Source organism: Alligator sinensis, unplaced genomic scaffold (genome assembly GCF_000455745.1).
Source record: "Alligator sinensis unplaced genomic scaffold, ASM45574v1 scaffold927_1, whole genome shotgun sequence".
Classification (NCBI taxonomy): Eukaryota; Metazoa; Chordata; order Crocodylia; family Alligatoridae; genus Alligator; species Alligator sinensis.
The window spans coordinates 1,160,208-1,184,703 of NW_005842155.1; the positions used below are offsets into that span (position 1 = coordinate 1,160,208).

Here is a 24,496-nt window from a genome sequence, read left to right on the forward strand (position 1 = left end):
TGGCATATGCTACATTAATTTTGTAAAATTCTACTTGTTGTTATAATAACAAACTAAATGCCAGAGTGATGTCTGCCACTGCACGTATCCAGTCTGAATTTTTACCTTCTTTTCTCAGTTTGTGTGCTATAACTGTAAAATGCCCTCATTTCACAGGCTGGCAAACTGGATGCCCATTTAGTGTTGGAGCAGTTGCGATGCAATGGTGTCTTGGAAGGCATTCGTATCTGCCGACAGGGATTCCCCAACAGAATTGTCTTCCAGGAATTCCGCCAGCGGTAGGACACCTATATAATAACTTATGTTTCAGATGCTGTCGTAAGCATTTGGGTTGACTAAAAATAAGATCAGATCTGTGCTAAGTCATCTGTTTTTAACTTCTCTGCCACCTTTGTTTACAGATATGAAATTCTTGCTGCAAGTGCTATTCCTAAAGGATTTATGGATGGAAAACAGGCCTGCATACTGATGGTGAGCAAAGTCAGGACATACATTTTACATGGAAATGGTTACTTCCCTGAAAACAGCATAAAGAGTATTCTGTCAAAAGATATTTTGAGACTCTACTGTAACAACAGAATCAATACAATGTTTTTATTCTTCTCCCTACAGATTAAAGCATTAGAACTTGATCCCAACTTGTTCAGAATTGGACAAAGTAAAATCTTCTTCAGAACTGGTGTGCTGGCTCATCTGGAAGAGGAAAGAGATTTGAAGATCACAGATATCATTATTGCTTTCCAGGCTCAATGCCGAGGCTACCTGGCAAGAAAGTAAGCCCCTTTCCTCAGCACCAAAATAATGTCTGTGGCAATAATATATATCTGTATTGGAGTACGTAATTGTTTGCATTACAGTTGAGGATTTGTTAATACTGCATGTGGTTTCCGCTTCAGTAGTACCTAATGCTTTACATGTTTCATTTACATGTAAGAGGAATCTTGTCTTGTTCCTAATAGATGACTAGCATGGTAAATCTACTTAGACATCAAGCTATTTGGAGGAAGGACTATCTCCTTTGAATGTGTTTATACAGCATCTAGCACCTGAGAATCCTTATCTATAACTGGATTTTAAGTCCTGCCACAATACAAACAATACAGCTCCTGATATAAAATATTTAACCTACCGTTCTACACCTTGAACTTGAAGCACCAGGCATTTGAATCACCTGGCCTTTTTTCCTAATTAATTTAAGCATTCTGAGCAGTCTAGGAGCTCAAAACCAACCACAAAAACTTTAGCAGTAATGACCCTTCCCCTATATTCACAAATGAATTCACCTTCCCCTATATTCACCTCATACTACTAAACAAACAATTTTCAATATAGTATGATTAAATGTTGCAATGGAACACAATTTCTGAGGACTTGTGCCCTGGAAATGTCCATCTCCCAAACTAGGTCCATTGTTGGTGGCTTGAGCCCACTTCTGTAATTAGACCATCATAAATTAGACCATCATATAATTAGACCATTTCATAAATGATCTGGATTTGGGTGTCAGAAATGGACTGGCTACATTTGCAGACAACACCAAATTATGGAGAAGTGTGGTCATGCTAGAGGATAGGCAGGCAATTCAGGTGGACCTGGACAGGCTCACAAGGTGGGTGGATCAAAACCTGATGACATTCAACACAGAGAAATGCAAGGAGAAAAAACCCTCGGGAGAAAAAACCCATGTCATACTTACAGGCTCGGCAGTGCTACACTCACTAGCACCACGACCAAAAGAAACTTGGGGGTCATCATTAACCCCAAGATGAACATGAGCCACCAATGTGATGCCGCAGCCAGCAAAGCAAATAAAACTCTGGCTCACTCAGTGCATCTCAAGCAAGACCCAAGAAGTCATCCTCCCGCTTTACTTGGCCATGGTGAGGCTGTAGCTGGATGACTGCATCCAGTTCTTGGGTCCACACTTTAGAAAGGATGTGGAAAAGATTGAGGGACCCCAGAGGAGAGCCCACACACACGATTAGAGATCGAGAGAACAGGCCTTATGAGACGCTGAGAGGCATGGGACTCTTCAGCCTGGAGAAGTGAAGGCTCAGGGAGGACTTGGTGTCAGCCTATAAATATATAAGGGGTGTGCATCAGGAACTGGGAGAACATTTATTCACCAGGGCACCCCAAGGGAAGACAAGGTCTAATGGCCATAAACTGCTGGAAGACTGTTTTAGGCTGGACATAAAGAGAAACTTCTTTACCATCCAAGTCTCCAGAGTCTAAAATAGATTCCCCCAGAAGTGGTGCAAGCACCTACTCTGGATACCTTTAAGAAATACTTGGATACTTATCTTGCTGGGGTGATCTGAACCCCACTGACTTCTTGCCCCTTGGGCAGGGGACTGGACCCAATAATCTTGCAAGGCCCCTTCCAGCCCTAATGTCTATGAAATCTATAAAAATAAAAACTGTGGGAACCACAAATCAGATGTGCTTTCTAAGTGACAAAAAAATTTGCAGCAGACATTTCAAACATTGCCACAGAATCAAGAGACATTTTGGGGTTGCTTCATTTGAATTAAGTATATCCTGCAGACAATTTCACTCAGTCCCATCAGATCAGTTGTAAAAATTTATTTTGTATTTAACCATAGAGCCTTTGCCAAGAGACAGCAGCAGCTGACAGCAATGAAGGTCATTCAGAGAAACTGTTCTGCTTATCTGAAGCTGAGGAACTGGCAGTGGTGGAGACTGTTCACAAAAGTGAGTGATTCTTGTTAAGTGGATTATTCTTCAGCATTTCATATTAGAAGTAATGCATTAAGTCATGTTAGGACAAGGAAAAGTATTTCTCATAGGGTCTACTCCAAAGTCACTTTCAGTCATTGGCAAGACTTCATTGAATTTTGGATTATGCTCATATTCAGGAAACTATTCAATGTATTTTTGGAATACTACTAAAAATATGGATTTATTTCTACCTTGATTCAGATAATGAAAATAAGTGTGCATAGTGCAGTTAAGCTATGAGTCACACAAGAAGACATAAAGAGTGCTTAGATCTTTTATTTCATGTAAGAACATGAAATGAGTTTATTACAGAGAGGAAAGAAGAAAGTAAATTGAGATTCTTGCAAGCATAAAAATATATATCTGAGGGTACAGGATGACATTGGGGTTTGGTAACTGGGACACTGAGGCTTTCCCTGAGCTATGTGGTCAGGCTAAATTCAGTCTTCATTACTACTAATAAAGGTATATGTTTTCAAAAAGTGGCCTTCAATTTTGTATGTTCATAATGATGCCTAAGTAATAACCTGTTTTGCACAAAGAAAAAGGCAATGGCATCTGCAAGTGGTCTATCTGCATGTATAAATTGCCTTTTTATGCGTGCAGATATGGTCATTGTGCATCTTAAGTAATCAGGGCAGATTTGAGGTTCTTTAAAAAATTTGACCCTTTCACATGGTCTCCAGCAACACTGATAAATAAGTTTGTGAAACTCAGTTCCGCTTTTAACAAAGAGGTGCCTATGCCAGAAGTCCACATCAGAACTGATTTTAATTGTCCCCTTTCTGCATAAATCCCATTTGCAAGTCAAAGAATTGGTGTAACTTAAAGAATTAAGAAATAATAACCTAACACTGAACTGGTGTTACAGCAGTGCTGTTGAAACTCATTGGTGTAGAGAAGCTTGAACAGCAAGTGGATGTAGTTGGATGTAGGCACTACCTATAAAAGGATAGAGACATCTATAGAACTGTCATTAAGGCCTCCTTGTTAAGAATTCACTAAAGCACATAGTGAAAACTTACACTATTTTGTTTTTTAGGTGAAGCCCCTGCTCCAAGTCACTCGCCAAGAAGAAGAAATGCAGGCCAAAGATGAAGAGCTAGTGAGAACTAAGGAAAGACAACAAAAAGCAGAGAGTGAATTGAAAGAACTGGAGCTGAAACACACTCAGGTGACATACAGCTCTGTACCACTCCTTTTCTGTACCACTAAAATATCACAAATGATCAGTGAAGGGTTTTTCTCCCTTATGCTTCTGATCCTACTAATGGAAACGGACCTGAATCAAAGTCCATTGCATTCAGTGGAAAGACAGTTGTTCATTTTAATGGAAGGTCCAATGTCCATTCACAAAGGGAATGAACCTCCAGACCTCCTATCGGTGCCCTCACCTGTACTCAGTGGCAATCTAGGAGAAATAGAGAACAGTAACTTGTGACCCAAGTGGTAACTGTGTGTCCTTTTTATCTGCATAGCTCTGCGAAGAAAAAAATCTCCTTCAGGAGCAGCTTCAGGCTGAGACCGAATTATATGCTGAAGCTGAAGAGATGAGAGTCCGTCTAGCTGCTAAGAAGCAAGAGTTGGAGGAGATCTTGCATGAAATGGAGGCCAGGATTGAAGAGGAGGAGGAGCGGAGTCAGCAGCTACAAGCAGAGAAGAAAAAGATGCAACAACAAATGCTGGTACCATGCTTACATTCAGCTCATAAAAAATGTTACCTCACTGAAAACACTGAGAAAAAGCCACCTTCAGATCCTATGGAAATGGCTACCACATAGTGCTTTGTAGAACACGTATCTGCTACACTGTAGTAGAAATACTGAGCTTGTTTTCAACTACATTTAATTCTTTATGCCAGAACTGCCCCCAAAATGAATTTAAGGTACTGAATGAATTTATTCTTTTTCTCAATACCTGGATAACCAAATCTTTGCTTCCATGCCACTAGAAAGGCTTGTGATGGAACCTACATAGGCTTGGGCTGACTTTAATGTTACATCTAGATGCTATTATTTCTAGACTTCATGTTTTTTTTTGTTGGGTTTCTTTTCCCCAAAAAGGACCTTGAAGACCAGCTGGAAGAAGAAGAAGCTGCAAGGCAAAAACTACAACTTGAAAAAGTAACAGCAGAAGGCAGAATAAAGAAAATGGAAGACGACATTCTTGTAATGGAAGATCAGAACATCAAGCTAACCAAAGTTAGTGTTATGGGTCCTGTTTTCTACTTTGAAAAAACTGTGCAAGATGAAAAAATCTTTTCTTTAACCACACAAAGGACTTCATAATCTCACAGTTGTGTAGACTAACAGCAGGCCATTAGCTCATTGTGTCTGGACTAGGTTTTCGACAACTCTGTTATGTTTATCCCAGACCATCCAAAGTATTATACAAACTGTACATTTCTTTGGCTTGCTGGGTCCTACAGTGGCAACAATATTTTTGGGAAAAAGCCCCATAGTGGTAAAGTAAGATCTGTAGGAAAAGTCCTTCTTAGCCTTCAGCAAGAACAGACTCATTCCACGGTGCACAAAACTGACTGCTTTTAATTTGTTAAATTGAACATAATTGTTTGAGTCTGCTTGAAGAGGGGCTTTCCTCATTCGGGGCCCAAATACTTAGTAGCATTTGCAGAGGGAGTATTAAAAATTTAAGATCAGTAATCTAGTTAGTCTCAAAAAAAGTATCCACCATTTTTTATCTTCTTCATAATTTATCATATTGTCAGGAAATGTGACATTTAAGATGACAGTACCCTAGGGTTTTTAGCCTTGTACCGTATTTTTTTAAGGAAAGAAAAATCCTTGAAGAGAGAGTAAGTGATTTAACAACAAATCTTGCAGAAGAAGAAGAAAAAGCCAAAAACCTTACGAAGCTGAAGAACAAACATGAATCTATGATTTCAGAACTGGAAGGTATTTGAAACCAAAAACATTTCAAATAAATTTTTACTTGGTACATGTTAAAAAGACAACTTTAAAAAAGACAAGAGGGGGTGTATCCATCATCAGGGTTTTATTTGAAAGCAGTCAATCTGGAAAAACTGAAACAAGGAATTCTGTAATCAATCACACAGCAATTTTATTTTAATAAAAAACTTGAGTTTTTTTTAAATCTGTACAAATGTCATTTTAATTGTTTTGTATGCATATTTTTGCTGGTGTTTTCCAGGTTCGTTATGCTGAGGCCATTTACATCAGTGTATTACAATATTTAATTGAAACATACTTATATTTATTACAAGTATATTTTCTGTATCAAGAAAAAGGTGAATGAGTTAAGCAATTTTATTTTTTATATGAGTAATAGATATAGTCTGCAAAAGCTGTGAAGCAGGAAGAAACCTTATTTCCTATTTTGTATGATCACAGAAAATAGAGCCATACTTATATAAATAAAGCCAAGAAAATAGGTAATACTTGGATCGGAGAGGTTTGGTTTATGAGTGGCCATATTCTAGCAGCAAAGCACTAGCATGTCACTATGGAAAAAAAATGTGACATAATTAAGTATATAACCTCAGAGAGAAGTACAGTGGCTTCAGTGGATTTTCATCTTCTGCAGCCTTATTCAGGATCACTTCAAGAATGCTTGGGCTGACCTACTTCCCTGACATGAATCCTTATTTTTTCAGTGCGACTAAAGAAAGAGGAAAAGGGCAGACAAGAACTGGAGAAAATGAAGAGGAAGTTGGAGGGGGAGGCCAGTGATCTACATGAGCAGATTGCAGACCTGCAGGCGCAAATTGCTGAACTAAAGATGCAGCTGGCCAAAAAGGAAGAAGAGCTGCAGGCCGCTCTTGCCAGGTAGCCACTGTCTATCAAGAGACATACCTGAACTGATTCCCAGATCTAAATACATGCACTTTATCCCCATGCATATACTGGGGTACTGCAGCACTAAGTTGGCTCTCTGGTTTTGAGTTTCTTTATGTGCTTCCCCCACCCCCTAAGTCTCTCATTGTGTTAAAAAATCATTAAGTATAACCCACTAATGAGTAAAATTGATTTATGTCCAGATTCCAAAAAACTCTTCTTAGTAATCATCATTTTTTACAGGTGCTGCCACATCACGTATGAGATATGGAAAAGTGGTTTATAGACAAAATGACCTTCAAAAACTCTGAACCATTCAAGTCCATGAGGGCTTCTTCCATAAACTTTGTGTGCTGGATTCTTGGGCTGTGAGAATTTAGCACTAAAAACCTCATAGTCCTAGATCAAGGCATTATGCCCCTCATTGGAATTAAAGTCATTGCGACTCACTAGTTTGTTTTGGGATACTTTGTCTCCATACATGTGCATCAAACAGGCCTTCTCCCCCGCCCTACCCCCTTAATGCTTTCTCACATTGGGGGCCCAGTTTCTTACATGTCAGGTGACAAAGCCTTAATCTGCAGATACAAAAGAGCTTCTCAGCACTACATGTCATCTGGTGGTAAGAACACCTCTTCTTCTGTCATCATTTCTCTCTACTAGCCAAGATTATCTGCACAATTTTGCTGCATGCTGAATTTACATCATACATGTATATTTATATGTATATTTAGGTTGGAATTGTTGAAAGCTCTCTGAGTTGGCCTAACTCTATTCACATTGCAATCCCATTGGTTTCAAGAAGAACATAGTTAAGCCAACACAGAAAGCTTTTGAAAATCCCAACCTTAAATATGTAGTTAAGGTACATGTTATCATAAAATGCTGTGTCATCTTAAATATTTCCTGGATGCAATACTTACATGTCTACCAAAATAATCACAAACAATTGAATGCATTTTGTTGGTTCAGATTACAGTCATCCCACCAGCTCCCCAAAACTCAACACACTTTGTTAGAAATCCTAAGCTGCTGTTTATGGACTGACCAGGAAGCAGAGGAATATTGTTTGTTTCCGTTACATATTTTCTTTCCAGGCTTGAAGATGAAATGGCTCAGAAAAACAATGCCCTCAAGAAAATCCGGGAGCTGGAAGGCCACATCTCTGACCTCCAAGAAGATTTGGACTCTGAGAGGGCAGCTAGAAATAAAGCAGAGAAACAAAAGAGAGACCTGGGTGAGGAGCTAGAGGCCCTTAAAACAGAGCTTGAAGATACTTTGGATAGCACAGCCACACAGCAAGAACTCAGGTACCAAACTCCTGAAAAATCGCTATAGAACCAAGAATTACAACAGCAGTAAAAGATCACATAAAGACACATATCTAGCAAGGTAGAAGATTTTGTATTCCTGACAGAGAGCAGTATGTCGTCTGAGCACAAACTAGTGTGCAAGGAATGCTTGGATTCTTGTTCAGGCTGTGACAGTGATGCTCTCTGCAGATTCAGGCAAGCCAGTCAGTTAAAATCTTGAATCTTTGTAGTTCTGTACTACAAATTGTATGCAGTGATAAAGAGGTGATCTAGTGCTCAGCTGCCAACATGAAGGATCAGTGAATTGTTTTCCATTTGCTCCCTGTCCTTTGACCTGTCTGGCTGGGGTGGGCCTAGCAACAGGTTAGCATCTCTTTGGAACTCACAAGTCTTTCCATCTCATTAAAGCGCTAGACCAGAGAAAGTACTAATGCTTCTTAAGCTTTTAAGCTAAAGTATGTGTGCTGCTGCTGTTCCTGCTGTGTTGTGCAACAATATAATTTTTCATGTGACGGGAAATCTCCTGCCTGCTGTTCTGTATGTATTACTTTCCAGAGCAAAGAGAGAACAGGAGGTCACAGTGTTGAAGAGAGCTTTGGAAGAAGAGGCTCGAACTCATGAAGCCCAGGTCCAAGAGATGAGGCAGAAGCATACTCAAGTTGTGGAAGAGCTAACAGAACAGCTGGAGCAATTTAAACGGGTAAAAGGAAAACTTTCCCCTTGAAAACTATTTTATCTATGATTTGTTGTGGACTTCTTTTACTCTGTGTGTTTTTCTTTGCTTTGTGCTTTCAGGCTAAAGCAAATTTGGACAAGAGCAAACAGACATTGGAGAAAGAAAATGCTGACTTGAGCACTGAAATCAGGACACTAAACCAGGTCAAACAAGATGTGGAGCACAAAAAGAAGAAGCTGGAGGTGCAGCTCCAGGAACTACAGTCCAAATACACTGATGGAGAGCGAGTCCGGACAGAACTCAATGAAAAAGTCTATAAGTTACAGGTAAGAGAGACTTTCTTCTGTGACAGTAAGACTTGGCAGGCAACAACTATTTTTGCCTTGTTTTGTACCAACTTGTGTCACACAGAATCATAGAAAATTAGGGTTGGAAGGGACCTCAGGACATCTAGTCCAACCCCCTGCTCAAAGCAGGACCATCCCCAACTAGATCATTCTAGGGCTTTGTCGAGCCAGGCCTTAAAAAACTCCAGGGTTAGAAATTCTGCTACCTCTCTAGGTAACCCATTCCAGTGCTTCACCACCCTCCTAGTGAGAATATTTTTCCTAATATCCAAACTAATCTTCCCTTGATGCAACTTGAGACCATTGCCCCTTGTTCTGTCATCAGCCACCACTGAGAACAGTTCAGCTCCATCCTCTTTGGAGCCCTCCTTCAGGTAGTTGAAGAGTGCTATTAAATCCCACCTCAGCCTTCTCTTCTCCAAACTAAATAAGCCCAGTTCCCTCAGCCTCTCCTCAGAAGTCATGTGCCTCAGCCCCTGAACCATTTTTGTTGCTCTCCAATGGACTCTCTTCAATTTGTCCACATTCTTTCTGTAGTGGGGAGCCCAAAAGTGGGCACAATACTCCCAATGTGGCCTCACCAGTGCAGAAGAGAGGGGAATAATTACTTCCCTTGATCTGCTGGCAACGTTTCTACTAATGCGGCCCAGTATGCTGTTAGCCTTCTTGGCAACAAGGGCACACTGTTGACACATATCCAGCTTATTGTCCACTGTAACCCATATGTCCTTTTCTGCAGAGCTGCTGCTTAGCCCGGTGGTCTCAAACCTGTAGCAGTCTGTGGGATTGTTCTGTCCTAAGTGCAGTACTTTGCACTTGTCCTTATTGAACCTCATGAGATTTCTTTTGACCCAATCCTCCAATTTGTCTAGGTCACTCTGAATTCTAGCCCTATCCTCCACAATATCTAATACTCCCCGCAGCCTGGTGTCATCTGCAAACTTGCTGAAGGTGAACTCCATCCCATCTTCCAGATTGTTAATGAAGATATTGAACAAAACTGGCCCCAGGACCAACCCCAGGGGCACTCCACTTGATACCAGCTGCCATCTAGACCTCAAGCCTTTGATACTCTACCCATTGAGCCTGGCAATTCTATTCACCTTACAGTCCATTCATCCAACCCATACTTCTTTAGCTTGCTTGCAAGAATGCTATGGGAAACTAGCAAAAGCCTTGCTAAAGTCAAAAGGAAGCAAAACTCGTGGAAGAGGTGATATCTTTTATTAGACCAAAGTCAAAGTATATCGCGTCCACCCATTTCCCATGCTCACAGAGCCAGTCATCTCATTATAAAACATAATTAGGTTAGTCGTATGACTTGCCCTTGGTGAACGTGCTGACTGTTCCTCGATCACTTTCTTCTCCTCCAAGTGCTTAGAAATGGATTCCTTGAGGACCTGCTCCATGATTTTTCCAGGGACTGAGGTGAGGCTGACTGGTCTGTAGTTCCCTGGATCCTCCTTCCTCTCTCTAAAATATGGGCACTATACTTGCCCTTTTCCAATTGCCTGGGACCTCCCCAGATTGCCACAAGTTTTCAAAGATAATGGCTAGTGGCTCTGCAATCACATCAACCAACTCCCTCAGCACCCTCAGATGCATTGCATCCAGCCCCAGAGACTTATATACGTCCAGCTTTTCTAAATAGTCCCTAACCTGTTCTTTCACCACTGGGGGCTGCTCACCTTCTCCCCAAACTGTGCTGCCCAGTGCAGTAGTCTAGGGGCTGACCTTGGCTGTGAAAACCAAGGTAAAAAAGCCATTGAGTACTTCAGCCTTTTTTGCATCATCTGTTACTAGGTTGCCTCCCCCACTCATTAAGGGACCCACACTTCCCCTTGACCTTCCTCTTGTTACTAAGAGACTTATAGAAATCCTTCTTGCTACCCTTCACATCCCTTGCTAGCTGCAACTCCAATTGTGCTTTGGCCTTCCTGGTTTCATCCCTGCATGCCCAAGCAATACTCTTATACTCCTCCCTAGTCATCTGTCCAAGCTTCCACTTCTTGTAAGCTTCCTTTTTATGTTTAAGCTCACTGAAGATTTCTCTGCTAAGCCAAGCTGGTTGCCTGCCATGTTTACTATTCCTCCTGCATATCGGGATTGTTTGTTCCTGTGCCCTCAATAAGGTTTCTTTAAAATACAACCAGCTCTCCTGGACTCCTCTCCCTCTCAGACTGGCCTCCCAGGGGATCCTGCCCATCAGTTCCCTGAGGGACTCAAAGTCTCCTTTTTTTAAGTCCAGGGTGCATACTCTGCTGCTCTCTTTTCTTCCTTTTGTCAGGATCCTGAACTCAGTTATCTCATGGTCACTGCTGCCCAAGTTGCCATCCAGTTCTACATCCCCCACCAATTCTTCCTTGTTTGTGAGCAGTAAGTCAAGAAGAGCACAGCCCCTGCTTGGTCTCTCCAACACATGCACCAGGAAGTTTTCCCCAACTCTCTCTAAAAACTTCCTGGATTGCTTGTGCACTGTTGTATTGTCCTCCCAGAAGATGGCAGGGTGATTGAAATCCCCCATGAGAACTAGGGCCTGTAATCTGGAAAATTCTGCTAGTTGTCTGAAGAAAACCTCATCTACCTCATCCTCCTGCTCTTTCTATAGCAGACACCCACCACAACATCACCTTTGTTGCTGTTCTCTCCAACCTTAACTCAGAGACTTTCAACAGGTCTATCTCCAGTTTCATACTGGAACTGTGAGCAATCATATGGCTCTTTTACATACAATGCAACTCCTCCTTGTCTTCTCCCCCCCTGTCCTTCCTGAACAGTGTGTGCCCATCCATGACACTGCTCCAGTCATGGGGGCTCCCACCAAGTCTCTGTTATTTCAATAGTTTCTTGATTGCACAAGGACTTCCAGTTCTTCCTGTTTGTTTCCCAGGCTCCATGCGTTTGTGGACAGACACCTGAGGTAACTAGCCAATTGCCCTACTTTCTCATTAAGAATGAGGAGTCCTCCTCTGGTGCCCCCTCCTCCTTGTGCTTCCTCCAGATCTCCCACTTCCCCACTTACCTCAGGGCTTTGGTCTTCATCTCATGGTGAACCTAGTTTAGGCCCTTCTCACTAGGTCAGCGAGCCTGTCTGTGAAGATGCTCTTCCCTCTTTTCATCAAGTTAATACCATCTCTTCCTAGCAATCTTTCTTGAAGCAACGTCCCGTGGCCAAAGAAGTTGAATCTTTGCTGGTGACACTACCTACACAGCCATGCACTGATCTGCAGAATGCATCTGGACCTGCCCAGGCCTTTCCCCTTGACCAGAAGGATTGAAGAGAACATCACCTGTGCCCCTATCTCTTTCACCTTTACACCCAAAGCCCTGTAGTCACTCTTGATCTGCTCATGGTCAGTCCTGGCAGTATCATGGGTGCTCAAATGGATGAGCCTCATGGAGTAGTAGTTAAAGCTGGATTGCAAAACAGTCACCTGCTGAGGTTCCAGAACTACCTGCCAGCACAGGAGTACATTCAGAATCTACCATTTGAAATTAAACCCTAATTCAAGACTTTAGCCTGGACCATCCCAAATGTACTTTGTTGGGATGGTCATATTGAAGATGTACAAATCAATAGAAATGTTATTTCTTCTTAGGTTGAAGTGGAAAGTGTTACTGGCCTGCTCAGTGATGCAGAAAGCAAGACGATTAAACTTACCAAAGATGTTGCAAGTTTGGGATCTCAGCTACAGGACACACAGGTGAAGCTTCCCATTATAAAGAGTTCAATTATCATGTAAACTGCGTTATAAAAGAACTGAAAATGACCATATTATACATTGATGATGTCTTTGTAGGAGCTGCTTCAAGAAGAAACTCGGCAGAAACTAAATGTAACCACCAAGCTTCGTCAGCTGGAGGATGAGAAGAATAGCCTGCAAGAGCAGCTGGAGGAAGAAGCAGAAGTAAAACAAAACCTGGAGCGGCATATTTCAACACTGACAATACAGGTACCAGTGGCACAGTTAAAATATTAGCTCCAGAGATTTCACAAACTCTCAAAATTGAGAGTTTTCACAATACACACAGAGATTTTGATCTCTAGAATTATTCCTAGCCATGTCAAGGCAGTGAATTTATGTTCCTAGGCCAAAAATAGCAAGTTTGTGTCTTTTAAGCCAAAAGTAGCCCAGAGAATTTTAGAGTTCAGCCGGTAAGTAGTCTCCCACTCTCGTCCTGGAAAAAGGTATGACCTATAGGACACCCAACTATATCTTGATGTAACTCCAAGATCATTTTGAAGAGGAATCTTACATAACATGCCTGGAATCTCTGTAAGCTGCCTTGTTTTAATGATGAGTGACAGCCATCAGCTTCAGACTGGGCAAATCAGGTACTCCCAACTGAGGTTGTGGGAAGGTATCAGATGAGGCAGCCATTTGTACGCCTTGGTTGTTCCTCCTATTAAAATTTGTTTTATTCTCTAAATTGAAATTTTAGCTTTCTGACTCAAAGAAGAAGCTTCAGGAATATGTCAGCACAGTAGAAGTTCTGGAGGAAGGCAGAAAGAAATTCCAGAAGGAAATTGAAGGTCTCACACAGCAGTTTGAGGAGAAGGCTGCTTCTTATGATAAACTGGAAAAAACCAAGAACAGACTCCAGCAGGAGCTGGATGATCTCATTGTGGACCTGGACAATCAACGCCAGCTGGTCTCCAACCTGGAGAAAAAGCAAAAGAAGTTTGATCAGGTATGAATTTATAGTTAGTTCTGCTAAAAGTCAGAGGTGGGAGAAAATGACATCATCTATAAAAAAAAAAAAGAATGAGGGTGAATTATTGATACAATGGTTAATTTTGCATCTGCATATGTTCAGCAAAATTCAATAAGCTTTTTCTGCAATTAATATTTGAGAAGACTGATGCTACAGAAAACCCTGCAGCTAATGACTTTCCATAGTGATTGGACTACTGTGTTCAGATTGAGAGCTTTTTTTATATAATTTTTCTACAGATGCTAGCTGAAGAAAAAACCATCTCTTCCAAATATGCAGATGAAAGGGACAGAGCAGAAGCAGAAGCAAGAGAAAAAGAAACAAAGGCTTTGTCACTGGCCCGGGCTCTTGAGGAGGCCTTGGAAGCCAAAGAAGAACTGGAAAGAAGCAACAAATTGTTGAAAGCTGAAATGGAAGATCTAGTTAGCTCCAAGGATGATGTGGGCAAGAGTGTAAGTCTCTAGTGTTTAGTCATACTAGCCATAATCTTTACACCTGTTTCTTATCTGCTAATTTAAATGTTCAGTGTGGGGAATTCTCCCCAGCATGCAAATCCATTCAACACTATCAGGCATTTTATGCAGATCTCCATGACCAGCTCCACATGCATCTGCAAGTGTCTTGCAAGTATTTTGCTTTGTCACCTCTAGTCTTGACACCACTAATAATCAGCAAATTATTGATGTTGAAGAAGAGAATATCCCTTATTCTTAAAACTGAAAAATATTAAAGCCCAGTAAGCAGCTTCCAAGTTGTAAACTCTCAATGCTGAGTGTATTAATACAATTTGATTTCGCCAGGAGCTGCTATTGTATCTGAATTACCTTTCCCTAGCAACAACTGCTTATCTAAGCACATACACCCATCAATTGTACCCATTTTATTGGAGGTTTTTTTTTTCATTGCCTGAAAGGTTCATGAATTGGAGAAATCTAAACGTGCCCTGGAGCAGCAAGTGGAAGAGATGAAGACACAGTTAGAAGAGCTAGAGGATGAGCTTCAGGCAACAGAAGATGCCAAGCTTAGATTGGAAGTTAATATGCAGGCTCTGAAAGGACAGTTTGAAAGAGATTTGCAAGCCAGAGATGAACAGAATGAGGAGAAGAAGCGACAGCTGCTTAAACAGGTATAATTCCTTCTGGTTGACTCTGTAGTCCTTACTCAAATCCCCTGCTTCATGCTATCAATATTCGCTCCCTCTCCATAAAGAAGAAAACATCCCTTCTCCTTGTGATTGGCCAATGAAAGCAGTGTAAGCCATTTTGCTTCATTAAAGAAAAAAGCTGCAGCACTGTTATGGCTGCATCTATCTCAGTATCAGGCACATAAGACTGAAACATAGCATATGTAGCAATGTATTTCTTGGATTCGTTTAGAATAAATCACTTGACTCTCTAACTCTGACACAATGGTAAAAACACTCCCATGCAGTGAAAAATAGCTTCTGCATAGAATACCTGGCTCCCCTAGACCGAACCCTACTGGTACAGGTGACGTTGTGACTGCAAAGACCAATATCACATTCTGTACCACACACTCATCCATCAGGTGAGAACCAGCATTTTGCCTCTGTGCACAATAACCTTCAATTATGAAGTTAAATGAAAATGTATTTTGCCTTTTAGCATGTTTATAAAAAATGCAGGACAACCGCTAGGGGCTGTATCCCATAGTCAGGTGTGAGTGGACTGGATGTAAGTGGGCTCAAGTGCTTTAGAAAAGCATAAACAAAATATTCTTTTACCATTAGCTCCATGAGTATGAAACAGAACTGGAAGATGAGCGGAAGCAACGTGCCCTGGCAACAGCAGCCAAGAAGAAATTGGAGATTGACATTAAAGACCTAGAAGGCCAAGCTGACTCTGCTAATAAGGGTCGGGAAGAAGCCATTAAACAGCTTCGTAAGCTACAGGTATGTGGTTCCCAGGGTGGAATTGTTCTCTTGGCCCCTTGGTATGATTTGTATAGTTGCAACGTAGACATTAGATGACATTTGTCATCTTGATGCTAAATCGAAATGGCAAATTAGATGGTAGAAATGATAGACTGGGGTGTAAGCATAAACCCAGATCCAAATGTCGTTGAGGCTAAATGGTTGTAATTAGAGTGACAGCAACATACTTGCCTGTATCCCACTACAAGTGAGACCACTGATGTGCTGTTGGCATCTGTATGAAGAAAACCTAAGGTTCTGATAAAGAGATGAAAGAAAGGGCTCTCATGTATCTATAGGGCTCAGCTTTTGCTATGCTCATGTGCTAGAGAGCCAAAGCCAGTTTTGGCAAGCAACTAGCGCAACTGCTTGGAGTCCTAAGGTATGAGGGACCACATTAAGTAAAGTTAGTAAAAATCGTCTTATGTGAGGATGGCAGAAAGGAGGGGCTCGTGATGCCTGAGGTCCTCCCACATCTATCACCAGCTTTGGACATAGCATTGAAAAACAGATATTATTTGCCGCATTAATAAGGTGATTTTCAAAAACACTGTGCCTGACAATTCCTGATCAAGGTAGGACTGAGACTTTATACATATATATATGTGTGTGTATGTGTGTGTGTGTGTGTGTGTGTGTGTGAACAGTGACTTAAAAGCACAGGAAGGCAGTTTGTTCAGGAACTACTCTGCCTCTGAGTTTGGCATTTTCTATAAGGTTACAAAGGAGCAGAAGCAAGTGCTTATGTCAACTTTCTATTTGGTATTTACAAATCTCCACATCAGCTGATGGCTGTGGCAAGGCAGTGCGAATGGATAGAAGCCAATATCTTGTGTTTATTTAAATATTCAAAGTATAGAGGGAAAATAGAAAGATACTTTCAAAATCAAAGATCTATAACTAGCTGCACCTGCCTAACTGGAATGACTTTGCAGATCCTTCTGAGAGATGCCAATTGAGCTTTAATGAAGTTGTCTGTAGAAGGAAGGTTGTGCATCTCTGATCTGTTTTGTCCAGTTTTCTTTTCAACATAACCCTGATAAACACAAACAAATGCAAATCTCTGTTTTTGATTGTCTGACACTAGGCTCAGATGAAGGACTTCCAGAGGGAGCTGGATGATGCCCGTGCCTCAAGAGAAGAAATATTTGCTACTGCAAGAGAAAATGAGAAGAAAGCCAAGAGCCTGGAAGCAGAAATTATCCAGCTTCAGGAGGTAAATATGAACCTAGATAGCAATACTGTGTAGGCTGCACAGGATCTTCTGTAGCAGAGCTACGCTTGAGAGAACCAAAACATGCAAAAGCATCATATTGGCTCTGGGGTAGGTAGCTTGTTTCTACTGAAGTGTATAAACACTCAGAACAAAGTGCATGTAAGCAAAATGCATCTCTTCAGTGATGCTGAGCACCCATAGGTTTTACTGGGTAAGTAAGCCCTTGCTAACCATTTCCCTCATAGGATTAAATGGAAAATAAACTGTCTGCTATAATCATTAGCGTTGTTTCAATAACTTCATAGTCCCAAAATCTTTTTAGCACTATTACCCCTGTGTGTGCTAAATGCATATGGCTCCTGTATCAGGAAACACAGTAGCACACAGAATTGCTAAGTGGTACAATAAAATATATTTTGGTCTGTTGACCTGTGAACATAGCATCACAAATAAATGTTCTGGTGACAGAAATGGTTGATATCTGTTTCTCACCTCACTGGATGGCAGTGTTTAGACTGAACGTTGACCTCGCCTGTTCATATCTGTGCCACTGGCTGTTTTTTTCCTCTAGGATTTGGCTGCTGCAGACAGGGCTCGCAAACAGGCCGATCTAGAGAAAGAGGAGCTGGCTGAAGAACTTGCAAGTGCTGCTGCTGGGAGGTAAGAAGGGATGTGACTGCTTTCAGGGGTACTGTGACAGGACGGCCCTTAAGGATGGCAGCGTCATCCCCAGGGTCCCCGCTAATCCTGCCCACACTCCAGGTTGATGCCCTTTTGATGCTGATTGGGAGCCTGCACTTGAGTCTCAGAGTGCTCTCGCTGGTGTCCAACCAATTTAACCGAACTCTCCTGGTCTTGGCCCTCTGCCCGCTAACCAAAGCTATCCAGTTGTGTCTCATGCCCAGATGGACCTATTTGTGCCTGATTGGCACTACTCTGAGGCAGTGGTTACTGCCCATGGCCCTAATTAAGCCTTAGGACTTTTAATCATGACCTTCAACCTCTCCCATAACCATGCCCATGCCTCATGGATGTCACTCTGTTGTCTTTTACCTTCCTTGTAGGGTTTGGCCCTCTTAGCCTTAGCCTATACGTTACTCTGGCTGTAAGCTTCTAGCGTGGGCCCAATTGCTCCAGACCAGCTTCTCAACCTCAGCCTCTCTCTCTGGTCACAATAAACCTCTCTCTTGCACCTCTCTGCTTCAACATGCCTGTGTTGCCTTCTCTTGATTCAGGCTCTGCCCCTCTCAGCCTTAGCCCACCTGCCTCACTCTTGGAGCCAGGCTCTGGCCCTCTTAGCTTCTGTCTACCTCAGTGTTGCTCTCAGGCTCTGGCCCTATTGGTCTCAGCCCACGTCCATCTCCCTCTATCTCAGGCTGCTGCTCAAAACCTGGCATGCCCCTGAGGCACCCCTGCGTGGCCTTCTTATCACCCTTACAGCCACCATCCAGTCCTCTGGTTTAAAACTAAAACAGAAATGCAAGCCCTGCTCTGCATCATCACTCTGCTGCCAAAGCCATTACTGACCAGGTCTCTCAGGCTCTCCCTGGGAGTATCTGACATGGCCTGCAGCCTCCGCTCCTTGTTAAGCCCAAGTTGGCAGGAGCTCTTCTCTGCACAGAGTTCAGGACTGTGTTGCCCCTCTGCCTCAGGAACCAGGCTTGTCCACCGGGCTCCCCTTCTCCTGGTCCGGTGTTCTTCTGACCGGATCAGGATGTGTGTTTGCAGCTTCAAGAGTAGCCTACTGCTGTTTCTCTAGCTAAGCTGCAGCTGCTCCTTTGCTACCTATCCATGGCAATCTATAGGTCTCTGGCTGCCTACTTGCCTGCAGCTAGCCCAGGTTCAGCTGCCTTCACCCACCCAGGGATAGACCCGCTGCTGTTTCTCTCTGAAAGGAACAGGAGTTCCTGGCCCCCTATTACAGGTACAAACTCATGCCAGTGCCTAGCAGTAGCCAGTAAAGACCACATTCCAGTCCCGAAAAGCAATCTGTAACCCTCATCTTGCCGATAACTGATATGCATGCCTCACTAAATCAGTTTCCCAACCTTTTTCGCCCCATGGCACACTTACCTAAAAAAAAAAGCACCATGGCACACTGGATGGGGCGCAGCGGGGTGCAGAAGGGGAGGGTGGCGCATGGCCAGCTGGACATCGATGGGGAGGGCTGGCATGTGATCAGCCAGACGGCATGTTGGGCTGGAGCCATGTCCACAGCAGCAGCAGGCAAGGGGCATGGCTCCCGCCAGGCAAGGGGTGTAGCTCCATCCCAAAATGCTGTGGCACACCTGAACGTGCCTGATGGCATGGTGATGCTGCAACACACCAGTTGGGAAACACTGGACTACATGCATGTAACTAGCTTAACTAAAATTGATGGAACTGCTTATGAGGGATTCATAGATTTGAAATCAAGATGAATCCATTAGACCTTGAACCACATACATAAGACCAGAGTTTAATCTAGGCAGAAGTTAAGTACATGCATGGGTGGATCTAGAATTTTGAAAAAGGGGGGTGCAGATGGTGAGGTTCACCATCACATGGAAAACAACACGTATTTTTCTCCAGTTAAAAAAGAAACTAGAAGCTTTACGAATATGCTAGGGGCTGTATTATTCAGTTTAAAATTAAAGCGAAAACAAGTACAACTTTACCGGAATGAATTAAAAACAATCTGTAGGCCTGTGAAGTAGGAGCTCCAGAATTGCAGAACAAAGGATTTGTGGAACATCAAGACCATTAAAAAAGAAGAGAGTGTTGTTAACATGTGTGGAAAGAGGAGTTTAGAAGGGATCAGGTAGATTATAACGAACCATGAAGCCAAGTGACTCCCTCAGCACTGCCTGACTGAAACACTGCTACCACTGCCAAGCAGTTGTTTTTAAACTTCAGGTGGACCAGGACTAAAAGAGGGGTGCAAGTGCACTAATGCACGCCTCCCCCAGATGTGTCCCTGAGTGATATGCTTAATTGGTGAGCCTAAATTTGACAGGAAACATTGAGATCAAAGTCTAAAAAGCAGGAAGGATATATGGTCACAATGATGTTGTGGGATTAACCATCATGATGAGTCGGTTAAAACAGGTGTTGATTTTGCTAATTCCTCCAAGGTAATACAGCACAGATGTGTTTTTAGAATGGGTATGAGCATGGTGCCTCCCGAGTCTGGGGGGGCACCAAGATCGCTGATGGGGGGAGAGGGGGAGTCCCCCAGCAGCCAATCACCGACCGGGATGGGGGAGTCCCCCAGCGGCCAATTGCCAAGCCCGGAACCACCAGCAGCAAAACCAGCAAAACTGGAAGTGAACTTCCGGTTTTGCGACTGGCGCTTCCAGGGGGTGCACAGCCAATCTCAGCAGGTGCACGTGCACCCGCGTGTGTGACAGTTGAAAAGTGTGCTTGTGTGATAAAGGTGTTTGTTGAAGGGTTTATGAAAATTAAATTAAGTGGGGGTTTTTATATTTATTTAGATATTAAGTTATATGTTGTTGTTAAAAGCCTAATTAAAGGTAAAACCCTATCAAAATACCTAAATTACCACTTAAAAAAGCTATAATAAAAAAAAATTAATTCCTAGCGCAAAAAGTAAAAAATAAAAACTAAACCACTACTTATTTACTAAACAGGGGGCTAGGAGGAGGATGCCTTTAGAACTAAAATCTACATCGCCCCTTATAAAAAATAGTTACCCCCCAATAACCCTCAGTATATAGCACAATCCCCCTTAATTCAAATTAATAACACCTTAATTAAATTGAAAACCCTATAAAAAGCTAACCTCTCAACCCACCTAACATAGCCTACATATACAAGTTACCTAATGTGTCATACATAACAATAAAACAACACATTTATTAAAAAAAAACAAGTCATTTACTGCATAAAAATAGTACCACCTGGACTTTATACAATTCATATTACTTAAAAGCTAAAAATAAAGCCATTACTGCAATTAAGTAACCATACTATTACCCTAAAATAGCCAAAAATTTCCTCTAAAACTATACCTCTCAACTTTACGATACCCACTTCATGGGTGTTAAATGTAAACATGCCACAATTAAAAAAATAAAATAAAATAAAAAATAAACTACAAAACCTTAAAACAAAGGCTCAGCAAAGCACTCAACTAGCTCTCCTTGCTCAAGAGGGTGAGCAAATCATCAATCTAGCTATAAACATGCCCAAGCCTTATAAATAATATAATATAATCTATACTATTCATATATCACCAAATGTCATCTCAACTACGTAACTAACCATCTTAAACATCATAATATGTTATTACCTTAATAACAACAACTAAATAATATTATAACTGTTATTATCATAAATCTATTCATACTGTACAAATTAAATTTATAAATCCCTCCCCATTTCCCAATATAGCGCATGTAGCTTTAACATCTCAATTATAGCTATCATAGTACTTCAACAAGCAAAAAGTAAAGTGTGACAGCTGAAAAGTGTGCCTGGGTGATAAAGGTGCTTGCTTGAAGGCTCTATGAAAATTAAACCAAGTGTTTTTCTATATTTATTTAGATATTAAGCTATATGTTGTTGCTAAAAGCCTAATTAAAGTTTAAAATGTAGTGAAGCCTTGTATAAAGTAAGGCCTAGTAAATTTAACAAAGCCTAAAAGTAGTAAGGCCCTGTGGTGCAGTTAAAATTACCTTATCAAAGAAATGCAAGGCTTATACTGCTATTGGTCAGTCTAAAGACAGTTGAAGTAAGGGGAATCTGAGTAGTCGTACATTATCAGAGCCCTTCAAAAGCTATAAATTAGCTAAAATATCTGAAAACCATTCAGAAGAAAGATACAGCTCTGTAAAAAGGATTAGTTAACTGTTGCCTGAATCTGTGGGCCCATAAACTTCAAGGAGCCCAAGAACTGCATTCCAGGGTCCTTCCCAGTACCTCTCAGACAGCGTTGATTGGGGATGCCTGACTGGGCTGAACTTTGTGAAGAGAAGCTTGCTGTGTATCAGGCACCAGAGGGGACTGCCAATAAGTTACTGACGCAAATTATTTTTGTCTGTCATTGTTTTTCTTATTACTACGCGTAGTTGTGTTTTTATTAAGTCAATAAATCTTTCTTACCTTTCTACCCCCGAGCATACTCAGGCAATCCCCAAAGGAGAGTTAAGTAAGGGAAGGGGATATACCAAAGTTAGCATCCTGCAAGAATAATAGAATTAAAAGACGTGTTTCAGATAGTATAAAAATAACAGTTCCATGTCATTGGAGCATAAGCTTTTGTGTATTTTAGGGCAGAGTTCCCAATCAGCTTCTAATGCATTGTGGTAACATGAAAGATGCACACAGAAAGTTCCTTGATTTTGTTTTGGACCCAGTCACATTAGGACTTCAGCAGAAAAATACATAGAAGGCACAGGTGAGCTCTCCAACATGGAAAATGAGAAGAAAAGATACTTAGTATAGACAGAATGAACCTAAGAATGCTGCCATGTTCTGAATGAGTCATCAGCAGTTGCTAGAGGACAGAACAACTGGTCAAAGCCAAAGCCACATGCTTCCCAAATTTAAACTTGCAGGACAAGCCTCCAGGATGACAAACGTCGTCTGGAGGCAAGAATCTCCCAAATGGAGGAAGAGCTAGAAGAGGAACAAGGTAACATGGAGGCTCTAAATGAACGCTTGAGGAAAACATTACAGCAGGTATAGTCCATGTGTGTCTGTGTTTGTCTGTCCATCTCTATTTTACCCTATAGTACTTGTACTCCTTGGGCACACTTTTCAATAACTCCCCTAAAAGATTTCACTTTATTTAAAATAAAATTGAACTGTCCCTGCCTTAGCCCAACAAACCAGGGCCCTTCAAAGTGGGCTTAAGGTGTCCTTCATAAATATTTCAGACAGAGCAGCTGAATAATGAGCTGATGGCAGAACGTGCCACATCACAGAAGAATGAGAGTGCTCGGCAGCAAATGGAGAGGCAAAACAAAGAGCTGAAGGCCAAACTGCAGGAGATGGAGGGAAACGTGAAATCCAAGTTCAAGGCTACAGTTGCTGCTTTGGAATCCAAAATTGCTTCACTTGAGGAGCAGTTGGAACAGGAAGGCAGGTATGTAGGCGCTGAAACTCAGCTTTGTGGTAAAGCCATCCATTATTGTGTCAATTAATGGAGCACAGAAAAGGGAAAGGATTACAGGTAATTTTGGTTTGAATCACCTCTTCACACCTTCCTTTTCTCTGAACCAAGAATGGGAGGGATCATTTGACATCTGTCACTAGAGGGAAGTGGGGAAGAGTTTTTCAGGTTGTGGGCAAAGGGACTGGTTCCTTCTTACGCAATATGTCCGGGTCCTGCGTCATTATTCAAGGGGGTGGACGTGGCTTTGGGTAAATACTTTGGGCCATGAGCAGGCCAGCAGGGGTATGACTGCCTGGTCCACCAGGACAATTCCTGGATCCACTAATCCATAATCCTGCCTGAGGGAGGTGTGAAGCTAGTATTGTAAGGGTTCTGCCCTTTCCCCTCACCTGATCCTGCTGTTCCATATTTTTCCTCTTTCTGACTATGGAAGCAGGGATTGGCTGAAGTGAGAAACCATGTACAGCAGGGGCAGGCACAATATTGCCCACAGCACCCACCAATGAATTGTACCCTGCCCAGCCCTTCTGCCCACAAAAGTGGGAGCGAGGCACCCACGTATACACCCCCTGCCATCATATCCTATTGTGCATCACTCCCACCCTCGTGGGCAGAAGGGCCTGGTCCAGCCAGCAGGCAGCTTCCAGGAGCTGGAATCCAGGAAGGGTGCTGCTGCCACTGCTGCAGTCACCAGGGACCTGCTCAGCTTCCCTGGCATCCTGCTTGCTCTGGGCTGCAGGTTGGGACACAGTGGTGCAGGAGTGGAGTTGCAGCTGGGCAGGAGCATGGGGCTGGGGCTGGCAGCAGCGTGGAGTCCACTCCTGTGGAGCAGCGGTAATGTGGAGCTTGGGTGTGCAGCGTGAGGGTGTGAAGGAGGGTGGGGAGGTGTGGGGACCTCCCCCTACACTCCCCCATAGCACTCAGCCCCTGCAGGCAGTGGCAGCTTCAGGAGCAGGTGGGGGCACTCATGGTGCTTGTGCCCAGTGCAGGCAAATGGCTCCGGCCAGCACTGCATATCACAGTGAGGGGCGCAGCCCCCACCAGGCCATCTCTATTACCGGTGCTCCCTGCCATGCATGTGCAGCCTCTGCACTTGCATGGCACTAGAGGGAAGCTCCGTGCACTGGAGCTGACTGCCTTTCCCACCTCTGGTCCTGCATGGCAGGGGGTGGGGAAGGCAGCTGGCTCCAGTGTATGAAGCTTCCCTCCCATGCTGCATGAGTTCAGGGGCTGCACATGCACGGCAGGGAGTGCTGGCGCTAGAGACGGCCCAGCGGGAGCTGCACCCTTGTTGCGATGTGCAGCACTGGCCAGAGCTGTGTGCCCACTAGACACAGCACCTGTGTGAAGCACCAGCGCCCCCAAGTACCCCTGCCTGCTGCTGCACCATGGGAGGGATTGTGGAGGGGATCCCCACACCCTCCCCACCTTCCCTCACACCCCACAAATGTCACACACTCACACCCTGCCCCCCACATATACACACCCCACCACACACACACACACACACACACACTATACAAGACTAAGAATGTATTTTTGAGTTATTATTGAATCACCTCTAGATACACTGCGTAAACACAGATCATGAAAAAATTATTTTTGTAATAAAATTAAAAT

At 42.7% G+C, this 24,496-nt stretch overlaps 1 protein-coding gene across 3 annotated transcripts in view; it reads left to right on the forward strand.

Moving 5' to 3' along the window:
• The window catches only part of MYH11 (myosin heavy chain 11), a 95,789-nt gene that overhangs the window by 64,083 nt on the left and 7,210 nt on the right, over positions 1–24,496 (forward strand). For all 3 annotated transcript variants that reach the window (XM_025206429.1, XM_006025582.3, XM_025206428.1), the window contains 22 exons: positions 157–278; positions 402–471; positions 613–773; positions 2,607–2,715; positions 3,785–3,916; positions 4,221–4,427; positions 4,806–4,943; positions 5,534–5,657; positions 6,377–6,548; positions 7,655–7,867; positions 8,426–8,570; positions 8,666–8,872; positions 12,493–12,597; positions 12,694–12,846; positions 13,337–13,585; positions 13,849–14,061; positions 14,523–14,735; positions 15,360–15,521; positions 16,630–16,758; positions 17,330–17,418; positions 22,317–22,440; positions 22,638–22,846. In XM_025206429.1, coding sequence (XP_025062214.1) covers positions 157–278; positions 402–471; positions 613–773; positions 2,607–2,715; positions 3,785–3,916; positions 4,221–4,427; positions 4,806–4,943; positions 5,534–5,657; positions 6,377–6,548; positions 7,655–7,867; positions 8,426–8,570; positions 8,666–8,872; positions 12,493–12,597; positions 12,694–12,846; positions 13,337–13,585; positions 13,849–14,061; positions 14,523–14,735; positions 15,360–15,521; positions 16,630–16,758; positions 17,330–17,418; positions 22,317–22,440; positions 22,638–22,846 — 3,446 coding nt within the window. The remainder of the gene's footprint in view (positions 1–156; positions 279–401; positions 472–612; positions 774–2,606; positions 2,716–3,784; positions 3,917–4,220; positions 4,428–4,805; positions 4,944–5,533; positions 5,658–6,376; positions 6,549–7,654; positions 7,868–8,425; positions 8,571–8,665; positions 8,873–12,492; positions 12,598–12,693; positions 12,847–13,336; positions 13,586–13,848; positions 14,062–14,522; positions 14,736–15,359; positions 15,522–16,629; positions 16,759–17,329; positions 17,419–22,316; positions 22,441–22,637; positions 22,847–24,496) is intronic.